The sequence below is a fragment of the Prionailurus viverrinus genome, chromosome B4, assembly GCF_022837055.1.
Source record: "Prionailurus viverrinus isolate Anna chromosome B4, UM_Priviv_1.0, whole genome shotgun sequence".
NCBI lineage: Eukaryota > Metazoa > Chordata > Mammalia > Carnivora > Felidae > Prionailurus > Prionailurus viverrinus.
In genome coordinates, this window is record NC_062567.1 from 8773761 (window position 1) to 8787718 (window position 13958).

Genomic DNA, 13958 nt, shown 5'->3' on the forward strand with positions numbered 1-13958 from the left:
AAACATATGGTCGCTGAAATCATTGGATTACATCTCTGTAATGATTCAGGCCTCATTGGTCATTCTGTTTTGTAAATCCGCATGATACGCTGAAACCTGTTTTGTTCACTAAGTGGGCCTTGCAGCTAAGTACAAGAGGTTTATCAGCTTAAAAAGCTTTGCTTTATTTTATGAAAGTTATATTACCCAGAGTAAGATGAATAAAACTCAGATTCCTTAGCACCGGACCCAGACATTCATAAATACACACCAAGTGCCGAGACAAAAAGGCAAACGGGGGCTTACCAGAGTTATTGCACATCAGACAGACCCTGGTTTCCAATGGAGGATACCCAGATTTGATTGGTTTTGTGAATGTTTTCCAGAGACTCTTTGGGCCTGGGTTGACCTTATGTGGCTTACCTAGTTTGCAATAATATACATAGGGGTTTGTTGTTTTCGCCATTTCCATGGCACCTTGGCCTAACTCCATCAAAATATTCTTCTTCACAAATAATGCCTTTGCGTAAATGTTCTCTGGAAATCTTGAGCTCTTCCTGGAATTGAGGGCTCCCGGGCTAAATGCTTGGAAATAGTGGGATACAAAGAGCAGAATGAAAACCTGATCTCTGGTACACTCTACCCTTATCTTCACCACACAGGGCACGAAGTTATGACCAGAATTCGATCATGGCTCTTCCTCCTTTTCTGTAGCAAGCTCTATAGTTTAGGTCAGGAGGGATGGGCCTTCGTGGATGATTCTGAGACTTTGCACAAAGTTTAAAGGTATGTCGCTTCATTTTCACGTTGAGGCCACTGGACTGAGTCCCTCGGGCCGTGTCTGCTCCTCTGCCCCCAGCCCTCCTCCCCCCGCCCCATTGTTCTTCCTGGTGGTGAGCAGCGATCCACGTCAGTGCTTCAGCTGAAGGAGCCTGAAAGGGATTACAGAGCATTGGTGGGATGGAAAAGACAAGACAGGATAAAGGAGAGGGAGCCTACATTTAGTGATCACTGTGTGACAGCACTTTCCGGTGGTATACCTGTTACCTTCATGTCTCTGCATCCATCTGTCTCTCCATCTTTGTGTGTGTTTGTATATAATGCATATTATTATATAGTATGTGCTATACATGTCATATATCTCTGTAAGGTGGGTGTTATTATTCTCATTTCACAGAAGAAACTGAGCCTCAGAAAGGATATGTCATTTTCCCAAGGTCACTCGACCAGTACTTGTTGGAGCCAAGATTGGATTTTGTGTCCTTTTTTTTTTAAATGTTTTTTTTTTTAATTTATTTTTGAGAGAGAGAGACAGACCGAGTGCAAAGAAGGGGAGGGATGGAGAGAGAGGGAGACACAGAATCAGAAGCAGGCTCCAGGCTCTGAGCTGTCAGCACAGAGCCCGACACAGGGCCGGAACCCACAAACCACGAGATCATGACCTGAGCTGAAGTCGGACGCTTAACCGACTGAGGCACCCAGGTGCCCCTGAAATCTGTGTCTTTGTTTCTCTAAATCCCAGGCTGAGGAAACTACACCATGAGACCTCTCTGAAAACAAAGCGAATGGTGGTTGGCTCTCAGAGGACAATACCAACCTTTCCTTGAAAAGTCACTTCTCCATTCTCCTTCAGAGCCCTTTTATCCAGTTAAACTAAACAGCAAATTCTGGGTTGCTATTTTCTGGTGACAATTCGATTGTCAGTATGGACTGTTGCACCCCAAATGCTTTTTGCATAAAATATTGAAAATAAGTTTTGGCACTTAAGCACATTTCAAGTGCTTAGAAAATTCACTTATGTATGTTATTTGATTTCCCACCTGCTCTGGGTCAGTGAGGGATGCCTGAACTCTTTCCCAGTCCTGCCGGGCTCCATGATGTCTTGACAGAAGGGTTTCTAAACTTTACTTCCTTTCTAGGCTCCATGTGGGAGCAAAGCACTCAACGAGGCTACTGAACATGATCATATTGGAATCCGGTTCAATATAGACTCAGGTTCATTTTTCTCCAATCCCTGTCTCCCATGGACAGGCCATAATAGTCCCAGCTGTTCCCCTCCTTCTGTCTTTCCAGAAAGCAGGCTGGGTAGAAGGGTAGGTGTTGATTTTCTGAGTGCAAGGACTCGGAGCTGTTCTTTTTCTCTTTGGCAGGTCATATAGCCTTGTTTCTGGCTCTGTTTCATCATGTACAAAAACACAGCACCCTGACTTCAGAGACAGGTTTAGGAAGAGGACGTGTGTGGCATTTCCTCGTCTTTGCCTTGACCTATCCAGCTGCAGGGCTCCTATTAAAGGTTAAGATGACTTGGCTCTGGAATTGGATGAGTAAAGTTAAAATTCTGTTCTGCCCCTTAGGTGTGAGAAAGTTGCCTAATCTCACATGCATTTCCTCACCTGGAAATGGAAGATGAACACGCTTACGTCCTAAGTACACATGGCTCATAAATGAGACAGAACGTGTAAATTGCATAGCCTAGTGTCTGATACACAGTAAATACTCAACACATAGTGGCCATTGATTTTAAGTTTACAGGACACACACAACGAAGTCCCTCTTCTATAGAAGAGTCAGGGCCCTACTTGTCTCACTCACATATGGCCGGACTCTGAACTCTGAGGAACAGGAACAGGGCTGGTCTTCACGACCATGTGATCAGCGTTTGGCTCAAACATTGGTGCTCCATAAATCTCCGTAGAATTGGACTGAAGTTGCTTTTGTTTCTCTAAACAAGAGCCCTGGGCAGATAGATGCCCGGGCCTGCCACTTGCTGTGGTTGAGACCACCTCTCCCTCTGGGGCCCACTTTCCCAGCCTCCTAACTGAGGCGCTAGGCCAGGCGATGACTGCTGGACCCCAGAATAAAATTTGATTCTGTGCCAATCCCCCTACTATGTAAAGTCCTTCTCCAGGCATACATTTCAGCTTCTGGTTTGAGGATTCATACTGGGAATAAGCAGGGGGTATAGTCTATGGGTTATGTCCTCTTATGGGCATTTCCTGGTTGGAGGGCAGACAGACCTGGGAGACATTACATGGAGGAAACCTTCAGGGCACAGGATAAATGTGAGCTAAATGGTTGTTGATGATTAGTTGTGCTTATTCCAGTCTGCTTTGAAGATGCTACTGGGCATTAGGAGGTTTCACTGCCAAAATGACTGAAAAATTGTAACACATGAGAAAGTTTAGTTGAATTATTTTCTCCGGAAACTATTCATCCATTTCAGGATGATCAACACTACTTTGTAAGTCAACTGGAGTGTGTGCCACTGTGCACACAAACATGCACAAGCATTTTTCATGTAAATATTTCCCACTTATCAAAGAATAATCAGCCAACAAATATGTATTGATTGTTACTGAATGCTAATGAAACATACAAAGGAAATACAATATATGACAAAGTCTTCTCTCCTCTAAGAACTCACAATCAAGGTGGTAAGACACATGCAATAGCCACGAAGAGATCCTTTCGAAATTCTTTGAGAGGACCCAAGAAAGAGACGGGATTGAAGTAGAGTAGGAAGAATGGCGAGTGTTCAGAGAGGGGTTGAGTGCATGGGGTGGTAGTCCCAGAAACATCGGGAGGTGTTTACAGGCTCATTCATCTGGCAGATTTTTGTGGAACACATACTGGGCTGGGTACTGGGATCACAAAAGTGAATGAGGCACTGTCACCTCCCTCAGGGAGCTCAGAGTCTAACGGAGGAGATGGTGGGACACAGATATCAACCCGTACGTGCACCATGATGACTGTATCTTAGAGGCTGGGGAGCTCAGAGGATGGGTTCTGCCTGGCCAGGGTGGGGGTCAGGAGAGATATCATGGAATAAGGCCATACACACAGAGCTCTGGGAGAAAGGAGGAGCCACAACAGTGCACACAGGAAGAAGGGCATTCCTGGCGCAGGGAACAGTGTATGACAAGGAATACTTGCAAACCTTCCCATTATCTTTCCTGTCTATTTTTATACATCCTGTTTCTTTTTAAAATTTCCTGTTTATTTGGAAGCTTAGGGTTGAGTGTCTCTTTCCCCCATCCCTCAAATAGAATGTAAACATCATGAGAGTAGGACTCACCATCTCCTTGTACACTATATCCCCAGGCCTAGGACACGGCCGATGCCCAGTCAGTATTTGGGGACAGTCAGAGGAGGACCTGATGGGTGGTTTTTTATCTGCTGTCCTCAGTGGGGGACCCGAGTGGGGTACTCAGGGAAGGCAGCCCCGCTTACTGAGCTGGTCCTTCCCTCCCAGCATCTCTGCTTCTCTCTCCACATCTACACCGTCAGCCTCCCTCTTGCTAGCCTCTTAGTCTTCATCCCAAACGGAGGTGAGACCCGGGGTGCACTGGTGTCGGGCTGCCTCCCGGGCCTGCTCCCCTCCCTTGCACTCTTTGCCACCGTCACGGTCCACACAGCAGCTCCAGGCATCCTGTTGCAGGGCTGGGCATCATGCTGGCCTGCACGGGCCACGGTCCCAGACTCCAGATCCCCCAATCCTCTCTCTCAACTCGTTTTGGAATCTACCTGCCCCACTGATCAAACTCCACTCCCTGTGCCCTCCAGCTTTTCCTTTGCCTAAATACCAACTTGTCTTCCTGCCTCAAATACACCCCACTCCAGCTGCAAAGCCACTTGCCCTTGTGGCTCCTGTGGCTGGGCCTTTTGGGGGGACTTCCCATAGCCTACCTGCCTTAGTGGGGGAGCCCAGCAGCATGGGGTCTGGCCACTGTCCATTCTGCCAGCTTCATCTCCCACTGCCCGTGGGCTTCCATTTCACACTGTAGCAGCAGCAAACTGCTCCGAGGCTTTGGAACACACGATTGTTTTCTGTCCCCACGTCTTTATTCCCGGTTAGCCACCCCCACCAGTAGCCCCTGTGTCTCCTGTAAAACTCCTGCTCATCCTCTGAGATAAAGTGTAGACATCTGCTGCTTCTGCCTCCCCAGAAGAGTTTGGAGACGATGTCCGTGTTCTTATGTATCATCCTGTCTCCAGTATCAAACCCAGGACCTGGTATGCAGTAGGTCCAAAATCAGTATTTGATGAATGCATGAGTGCTCGGTATACGTAAGACGCTAAGTGAGTATGTGTATGTTGGCTGATTAAAACTGACAGTGAATTACGATAACGTCCACATGGAAATACTTTGTGGAAGTCGCTGCCTGATGATAGCCACCCTGACAGGTGTGAGGTGATATCTCATTGTGGTTTTGATTTGCATTTCCCTGATGATTAGAAATGGTGAGTACCTGTCAGCCATGTGTGTCTCTTCTTTGGAGGAAAAAACAAAAGAAAAAAACAAAAAACAAAAGAAAGTGTTGGTGGGACTGTGGAGAAAAGGGAACCCTCATGTACTGTTGGTGGGAATGCAAAATGGCGCAGCCACCGTGGAAAACAGTGGAAAAAAATGGAGGTTCCTCAGAAAGTTAGCAATCCCACTTCTGGGTGTATATCCAAAAGAATTGAAATTAGGATCTCAAAGAGTTATTAGCTCTCTCATGTTCACTGCAGCATAATTCACAGGAGTCAAGACATGGCGACAGTGTAAATGTCCATCAATAGATGACTGGATAAAGAAAATGTAGGGGCGCCTGGGTGGCCCAGTTGGTGAAGCGTCTGACTTCGGCCCAGGTCATGATCTCACCGTTAATGAGTTCAAGCCCCGCATTGGGCTCTATGCTGACAGCTTGGAGCCTGGAGGCTGCTTCGGATTCTGTGGCTCCCTCGCTCTCTGCCCCTCCCCCACTTGCACTCTGTCTCTCTCTCAAAAATAAATAAACATTAAAAAAAATTTTAAAGCAATGTAGAATATGTAGAAATGGAATATTATTCAGCCTTTTGAAAGATGGGAATTCTGCAATATGTGACAACACAGATAAACCTTTAGGACATCACACGAAGTGAAATTAAGTCAGTCACAGCAAGAGAAATACTGCGTGATTCTACTCACATGAAGTGTCTAAAATAGTCAAATTCATAGAATCAAAGAGTGGAATGGTGACTGACAGGGGCTGGAAGGAGGGAGAAATGGGGAAGCAATGGATGTAACGTTTCGGTTACATAAAACGAGTAAACTCGGGAGATCTGTGCGACATCGGGCCTGTCGTCAACAGTACTTGACTCTACACTTACAGCTTGTTAAAAGAGTAGATCTCATGTTAAGTTTTCTTTTAAGCTTCAAGAAGTGACCTTTTTCAAAGTCACTGCCTTATGTTAAACGTGGCTGATCCTTTCTCTTTTTTCAGTAGAAATTGAATATATTTAAGGTATGAAACACGATGATTTACTATACGTAATGAAATGATTGCTAGTCAAGCTAGTTAACATATATTCTGACATGTTACCATGTTTTCTTGTGATGAGAGTACCTGAGATCTACTCTCTTAACCAATGTCCAGTATTCAGTGCTGTGTTAACTATTGCTTTCACACTGTACCTTAATCTCTAACTTACTTGCCCTACAGATCTGTGATTTTGACCTTTGACCACCATCTCCCCATTTCCCTCACCACTCCCCCCTGACCCCTGGCAGCCACCATTCTGTGCTTCTGTGTATTTGACTTTTTTAGATTCCCTGTATAGGTGGGGTCATGCAGGTTTTTAAAATTTCTGTGCCTGGCTTATTTCACCTAGCATCATGTCCTCCAATTTCATTCATGTTGTTGCAAATGACAGGATCACCTTATTTTTTGGCTTGAAAATATATCATTTTATACATGTGCCACAATGTCTTTATCCATTATCTGTCAGTGGGCACTGGGGTCATTTCCATGTCTTGACTCTTGTGAGTAATGCTGCAGTGAACATGAGAACGTATATCACTCTTCAAGGTACTGACTTCATTTCCTTTGGGAATATATCCGGGAGACATGTTGCTAGATAATATGGTTGTCCCATTTTTAATTTTTTGAGGAACCTCCATACTGTTTCCCCCCAATATGTTGAGGTGAATTTTGGAAATAAAATTACACAAAAGGGTAAAGAGGTAGCAACTGATTATTGCATGGGAATCCTTTTAAGCAAGCACCCATTTGCAGAAGGACACAGATACATGGCCAAGGGCAGACAATCAAGAGGACCATATATGTAACATGATTACCCCATTAAACCCACAGGGCCTCTTAGCAGGAGCTCTCAAGCTATTACAGGATTTCGGTTTCCAAGAAAAATTGTGCACTGCCGAATCAGCCATGGTTGGGCATCGCCGATTTTCACATTCGTTTATGCTAAAAGCCTTCTCCTTCATGGAAAATCTTCTCCCCGATGAGCTGTGTCCATGCCCAACAGGGGCATTTTAGGTCAACCAACACACATTGCATTCTCTCTACAAAGACAGTCCAGGTTGCTCCCAACACCGGGCCTTGCACACTGAGTTCTTCTGGAATGATGCAGAGCATACTGCCTCCTGCAGGGGAAGGTAAAGGAGACAGGAGTCAGGGTAGGTGGGATCTTCGAGGACTCTCTGGGCTGGGGGCGTGGGGGGCTGTACTACATCTTAGATCCTTATCTCTGTTTCAAAGCCCAACCAGGGGGCTCAACAGCCAACGGTGCAGCCTCTTCTTCCAGAGCACATTTGTTCATGCAAGCATTTACTCGGCATCTGCTATGAGTGGACTCGGGGCTGGCCACTGGGAATCCAAAGACAAGAGTGAGACCTAAGACATGGTCCTACCTTCAGGACAGGTCAGGGCAGTGTGCAGTGTAGGAAGTGTCACTGGGGGTGTTGCCCACTGTCACTGGGGCACAGAGCAGAGCACCTACCCCACCTGGCAGAAAGGGGCTAGGTCTTCCTAGTAATAGCTCCACTGGTCTTCAAGGGTGTACCAGAGGCAAGTGAAGGGGGAGGGTAGCCCAGGTAAAGTACATGCCTTTACGTTGGTCCAGAAATAAAAAGTTCCCAGTGGGGAACCAACTCTGAACACCTTAGCACACAAGACCCAGAGCATAGGAAAGGGGGTTGGAAAGGTAGGGTCCAATCACTGGGTTCTACTTGCAGATGAAGGGGCAGGTGGGCAAACTAAATGACCTACAGAGAGGATTCAAAGTCAAGGCTGCAGCATAAGGTTCAATTCTCAGTTCTCTTCCCTTGAGTGAAAAAGCAAAATATTTAAGAACACAAAGCTGGAATCAGATGGATAGGCCTCGAGTCCTGACTTTGCTGCATATTAGCTTCTTTGCCTTTAAAATGACAATTGTGCAAGGGACTGTGACCCCAGGCTTCTTAGTGACTGAGACGTAAACACCCCTAGATCCAAGGTGGCGAAGGGAGATGGGGAACAGTTTCCAGAATCCGAGGCGGAGTGCCTGGTAGAGTCTGCTCCCTGAGAGGGAGCAGTGGCCCTCAGTCAGCAGGTGTAGCCAGCCTGAGTGTTGGATGAGAGCAGCCAGGCCAACACATATCCCATCCCTGACTCCCCCCTTGCTTCACCATTTCCCCTGGAGGCCCCATTGGCCACCTCCTATCAGATGTCAGAGTTCACCCCTCGTTCAAGTATCCATACAGGTCAGCCTCCCAGGGCACAAAGCAGAGTGGAAAGTGGCTCTAAAGGGTGAACAGAGGTGTTGGGGACCCACACCTCCTGGGGGAATTGAAGTTTGAATGAGATCATACAGCAAAGCTCTTAGAGGCATTTTTTACCTAAAACAAGTGCTCAGTCAAGACTAAAGTAGAATCTAGCAGTACATTTGCATGAATGTGCCACAGGTAGACAAGACGGCATAGTAAGAAAGACTGAAGATACAAGGGTTCCCCTTGGATGACCGTCCTGAGGCTGGGATGGAGGAAATCGATAAGCCCCGGAAATGTTTGTTGCCTATAATTGGGCATGACCATCAATCGTTGGGTTGGTAAGTTTAGATGTCATTCCCATTTTTTTTCTTTTTTCAGTTTATTTATTTATTTTTATTTTGAGAGAGAGAGAGGGAGAGAGAGAGGGCATGAGTGAGCAGGAAAGGGCCAGAAAGAGAGGGAGGGAGAGAGAAAATCCCAAGCAGTCTCTGTGCTGTCTGTGTAGAACCCAATGTGGGGCTCGATCCCAGGAGCCATGAGATCATGACCTGAGCTGAAACCAAGAGTTGGACTCTTAATGGACTGAACCACCCAGGCGCCCCAGATGTTCATTCTGAACGACAGACTTTTAGGTCTAGAACATTGGGAATGGCTTTATCGTCTTTGACTATGCATGGTGAGATAACTTGTACATTATTTCAATGGTATGATATATAAAATAAGAACACAAAGATTCCACTTGCCAGTAGGTCTAGACTGCAGAAGTCAGTGTTCTTGTATATGGAGATGAACCACTCAGAGTTGTTTGTTCTCCTATTTGGACCCTCCACACAAACCTACTAATGAAATAGCCTGGCCAGGGAGCTCTGTGAAATTTCTAGATCTGAGGAAGATTCGACAACTTCTATTTGTCCTTCTCTTCCTTTACAATCCTTATTTTAAAACCCTCTTTCTTACTGTTAACTTCATCTCCAAGCTAGATCTGCGTCCTTTCCTTACATCCTCAGTATACCCACATAAGCGGTATTCTATCCCCCGCCCAAAAAGAGCTTAAAAACCAGAAGAAATACAAGAAATTGGGATATACATTAACAAAATTGGCATAAGAAGAATAAATCTTTCCTGGAATTTTCTTAAAGGTTTTTTTTTTCCCCCTTGGAAAGAAAGCCAAACTGTAAAGTAAAACACACTCAGCTGTTAATAAACAAAAACCTATCATATCTAAAATTCAGTTATTTTCCAAGACGAACTAACATTTTGCTCTGTCTGTTTTTCCTACTATGCACATTTCATTTAGCCCAAATCCTCATTATGGGAAACATTTACATATCCATCTCGCGGCTCCAGCATTTGCCGGGCAGTGAAATATGTGCTCCGTGGTTTCAGAACCCTGGTTCTTACTCATTTTGCCAAAAGCAGCAAATCTTTAAAAATGAAATTTTCCAGGCACTTAGCCCCTAAATCAACCTTGTGGGGATAGATGAGTTTGAAACTTATCGGCCCACAAAACGTCTCACAGCCTTTAAAAATGTCATCAGCCTTCCCCCTGGGTAGCGTGACCGGTGACACCCCGTGTCACAGCCCGAGCAGCTGAAAATGAATGTACCAACCCAGCGTTTTGACCCTTTATTAAGTTTCTTCTTTGCCGACAGCCTAATCCCTCACAGGCCTGTTGATTCCTGTTCATTTGTTCTCATTAAATGGATCTCTATGCTGGAGCCGTGTTTTGAACAAAGTTCAGCTATGTGGGGAGGTTCAGGGCTCGTCTGGGGGCAGAACTCCCACTGCAGCTGTCACCCGCCAGGCTGACGTGGGCCCAGAACCAGCCATGCGGCTCTGTGTCCGGGACTTCTAGAATCCAGCCCTGCCTCCTGCTCTGCCCATCCCTTGCAGCTCCAGACTCTATCTTACCCCTTCCTGGATGTCCAGTCCCGACCAGAGCCTACCCCTGCCCCATGTGGGTCTCAAGCATGTACTGGATCCTTCCCTAGGTGTCCTAGCCATGCAAACAAGTTGAAACGGGGGGATCATAGAGCCACAGCATCTTAAAGCCAGGAAGAACATTAGGAATTTCTAGTCTGGCCTCCTCATGTTCAAATGAGGAAATCTTGGTCCACAAAATGCATCATGGCCTGGTAATGCACATCAGAGCAGAAAGCAGGACTGCCTAAGAACCCATGGTCTTATGGGATGAATTGTATTTGGAGCATCTAAGAAACATTTTCACTCCTGTTAGGTTGGTCAGCTGACTGTTGGTACCTCCAGAACTGTATGTGGCTTGCACCAACACCCTAATATAATCTTGTAAAGATCAATTTTGAAAGGGTTCGGAGGAAGAGGGGTGATAGCATTATGATTTGTGCCGACTTCTGCTTTTATATTTGTTGTATATTAATGGCCCAAACTGTGACCTTCCAAATACCCAGTTTGGGCATGGTAGGTTGGTAATGTGCATTTTAGGGGAACTTGTGGCAAATTGGTTACCAACCCATCATCTGCTGGGGATAGTATTACAGACAATAAGATGAGAAGCACTTGCACACAGAAGGTTTGGGTGTTGGTTTGGGAGTATACGGGGCTCTGGTTAATAACATGGAAAGGTGGACTTATGTGCGTGTTTACTTTAGATCATCACCTCTTTGCCACTTATCAAATCAGTTTTAGCTCTGTGCCGCCTCTGCCCATAGAATGTGTGATTTCTTTGCTCACATGGTACTTGTAACATACACACAGCAGGTTTTCTCAGTTTGGGTGGAAATGGCTCTTCCTTCCGTGCAGAATGTCCAGCCGCCGCCATGGACGTGCAGCCACTACAGATCCTTACACTGTCTTGTCTTCCAGGCTCTGCGGCTACCCTCCCTTTTACGATGAAAATGACTCCAAGCTCTTTGAGCAGATCCTCAAGGCGGAATATGAGTTTGACTCGCCCTATTGGGACGACATCTCTGACTCTGGTAGGTATCTCCACTCCCCATGGGTGGCCCCTGGGACCCTACGTCCAGACCACCTGACTGTGACAGGCCTGGGGGGTTCGGAGCGGTCCTGAGGCTCCCAAGGACGTTTCCTTAGCTTCATACTTGGACTTGACTTGCCACGTGGAAGATAGGCTGGGGACGTCTGACCCGAGCCAGATTGAGGGACGGGACTGACTCCTCCACCACTCTTAGCCATGCCCTGATCTGGGCGCTCCAGGACTGAACCAGTATCAGCTAACATTTATTGAGTGCTTATTGTGCCCATGTGCTAGCTTACTTGGTCCTCAGGACAACCTATCCGATAGGTGTTACTATTATCCCCACTTGACAGGTGAATTAACTGAGGCCCCAGAAGGTGAAATGCCTTGACTGAAACCACACAGCTAGTAAGTGGCAGAGCTGGGGATTTGAACCCAAGCCCTCACGCCAGAGCCCACGTCTCAGCTCCTGTGCCACACTGAAACGTTCCCAGAGCCGTTCACCATTTCCTCCTCAGGGATAAAGATCAAAACCAAGGCTCACGTAAACTGACGAATCTCTCGAGCCTCAGTGTCTTCCTGAGGAGGTCAGGATGATAATAATACTCCTCCCTACCAAAGTGGGTGGTGCAAGGATTAAATGAAATAATAAATAGGGCAGAGCCCTGCACTTACCGGTGAGCTGTTCAGATATCGCATTTTATTATTTGAGTTATTTCCTCCTAACTGGAAACACCTGCTTTATTCCTCAGCAAAATTGCATGTTCATCGTGATCGGCTAAGTGGGCCGCGAGGGGGCTCCTTGAGGGCTGTGTATCCGCAGGGCCTGCCCAGGACCTGGTGGCCTTGGTAGAGGCCTTGGGGATTTTGTTGAATCAGTGATGTCTGAGACACAGAGAGGACGTCAACAAAGCAGCTCTCTTGGCAGCAATGAGCTCAGGGAGGGCATATGATAACAAAGACGTTTGATCTCTGAACCGAAGATGTCACCAGCTGCCAAAGAGAAGGGCTTTGACTTGGGAAGGCTGGGTCCGACGCCTGGCTTGGCTGCCTCCTCGTTCACAGTGTCACCCCTTAAGAGTGCCAAGTCTTGGCTTCCCTTTCCCCCAAACACTGATTCCCGCCTGCCTCCCATGTCCAGGTACCCAAGAGGGTTGGGGGGCATGGGAGGGGCTGGTCTGTTTTTCATGTGCCACACAATGTTCCTGAAGGCCTGGTGGCATCAGATCGTCACATCACAAGCCACAGACTGATTCCACCCCTTGTGCTTTCTTTTTGAACAGCAAAAGATTTCATTCGGAATCTGATGGAGAAAGATCCAAATAAAAGATACACTTGTGAGCAAGCCGCTCGGCACCCATGGTAAGAAAAATGACCCAGTAGAAGGACCTAATGCCATCTGATGCCTTCCCAGAGTAAAGTCCCTCTTAGCCGCTCTTAATTGCGGAATGATTTCATCTCCAACCAGTGGCTTTCACCCCGTCCCCTAGGCGACACTCGAGCTACTCTGTTCCCTCAGGACACAGTCTTCTGAATGCATGGAGGACAAGCGAAGCATACAAAAAGTAGCTGTAGGGTTTTCATTTTACATCAAGTATTTTAGGATCATTTTTATTGAAGGTCATTCTTCAAGGAGTCATTCAGATTGGGGTTTGATTCCTTGAGCTTACCGTTCAATAGGGAAGTGAATTGATGTTATTCTTCTCCTCGTAAGATGCTTTTCATCTTCGTGTGCCTTCAACCCCAGAGGCATTTATCCATAGTGCGTGGTGTTGTGTATGACTACATTTCTCCGCAGTGCCCTTGAAGCCACTTACCAGGTTTGAACCCAGCTTCACGATCCCCTAGGTGTTACTCTGCATTTATACTTTACTTCTCTGAGCCTCCATTTTCTTTACCTTACAGTGAGAACAGCGATACCCAGTTTACGGGGCTGATGTAAGAAATAATTGAGATTGTGCCTGTGAAGGGTTTAACACAATGTCTCGCACATAGTAAATGTTTCATTAAGGCATTTTCATTAAACTGCCAGGAGCAGCCATCTGAAAACAAAGACCAGGAATGGCAGAATATATGGTCTGATGAAAACAAACAGACAGACTTCGACTTCAGGAGAAATTCCCCTAAAAAGCGTTCGAGAAAACTGCCCCCTTGTCTATTCTACCCTGTAGCATTTCCTCCAGAGTCTCACACGCTGGTTAGTCTTCCAAAGGGGACCTGCTCAGGGGAGCTTCATGACCTGGTTTCACAGACGGTCCCCAACCCGATGATTTTTTTGACTTTACGACGGTGTGAAAGAGATACACATTCAGTAGAAGCTGTACTATAAGCTAAAGTGAGTGGTCTGAGTACGGTTAGGGTAGGCTGGGCTGAGCTCTGATGTTTGGTAGGTGAGGTGTCTTAAAATGCACATTCAATACATGGTATTTTCAACATCTGATGGATTTATTGGGACTTGGCCCCACTGTAAGTCAAGGAAGATCTGTAACTTAATGTATAACAAGAGTTGTCATTTAT

General features: G+C 46.3%; 1 protein-coding gene across 2 annotated transcripts in view; it reads left to right on the top strand.

Moving 5' to 3' along the window:
* CAMK1D (calcium/calmodulin dependent protein kinase ID) overlaps positions 1–13958 on the top strand; it is a 507758-nt gene that overhangs the window by 478510 nt on the left and 15290 nt on the right. For both annotated transcript variants that reach the window (XM_047865690.1, XM_047865692.1), the window contains exons 7-8: positions 11330–11442; positions 12725–12803. In XM_047865690.1, the coding sequence (XP_047721646.1) occupies positions 11330–11442; positions 12725–12803 (192 nt within the window). The remainder of the gene's footprint in view (positions 1–11329; positions 11443–12724; positions 12804–13958) is intronic.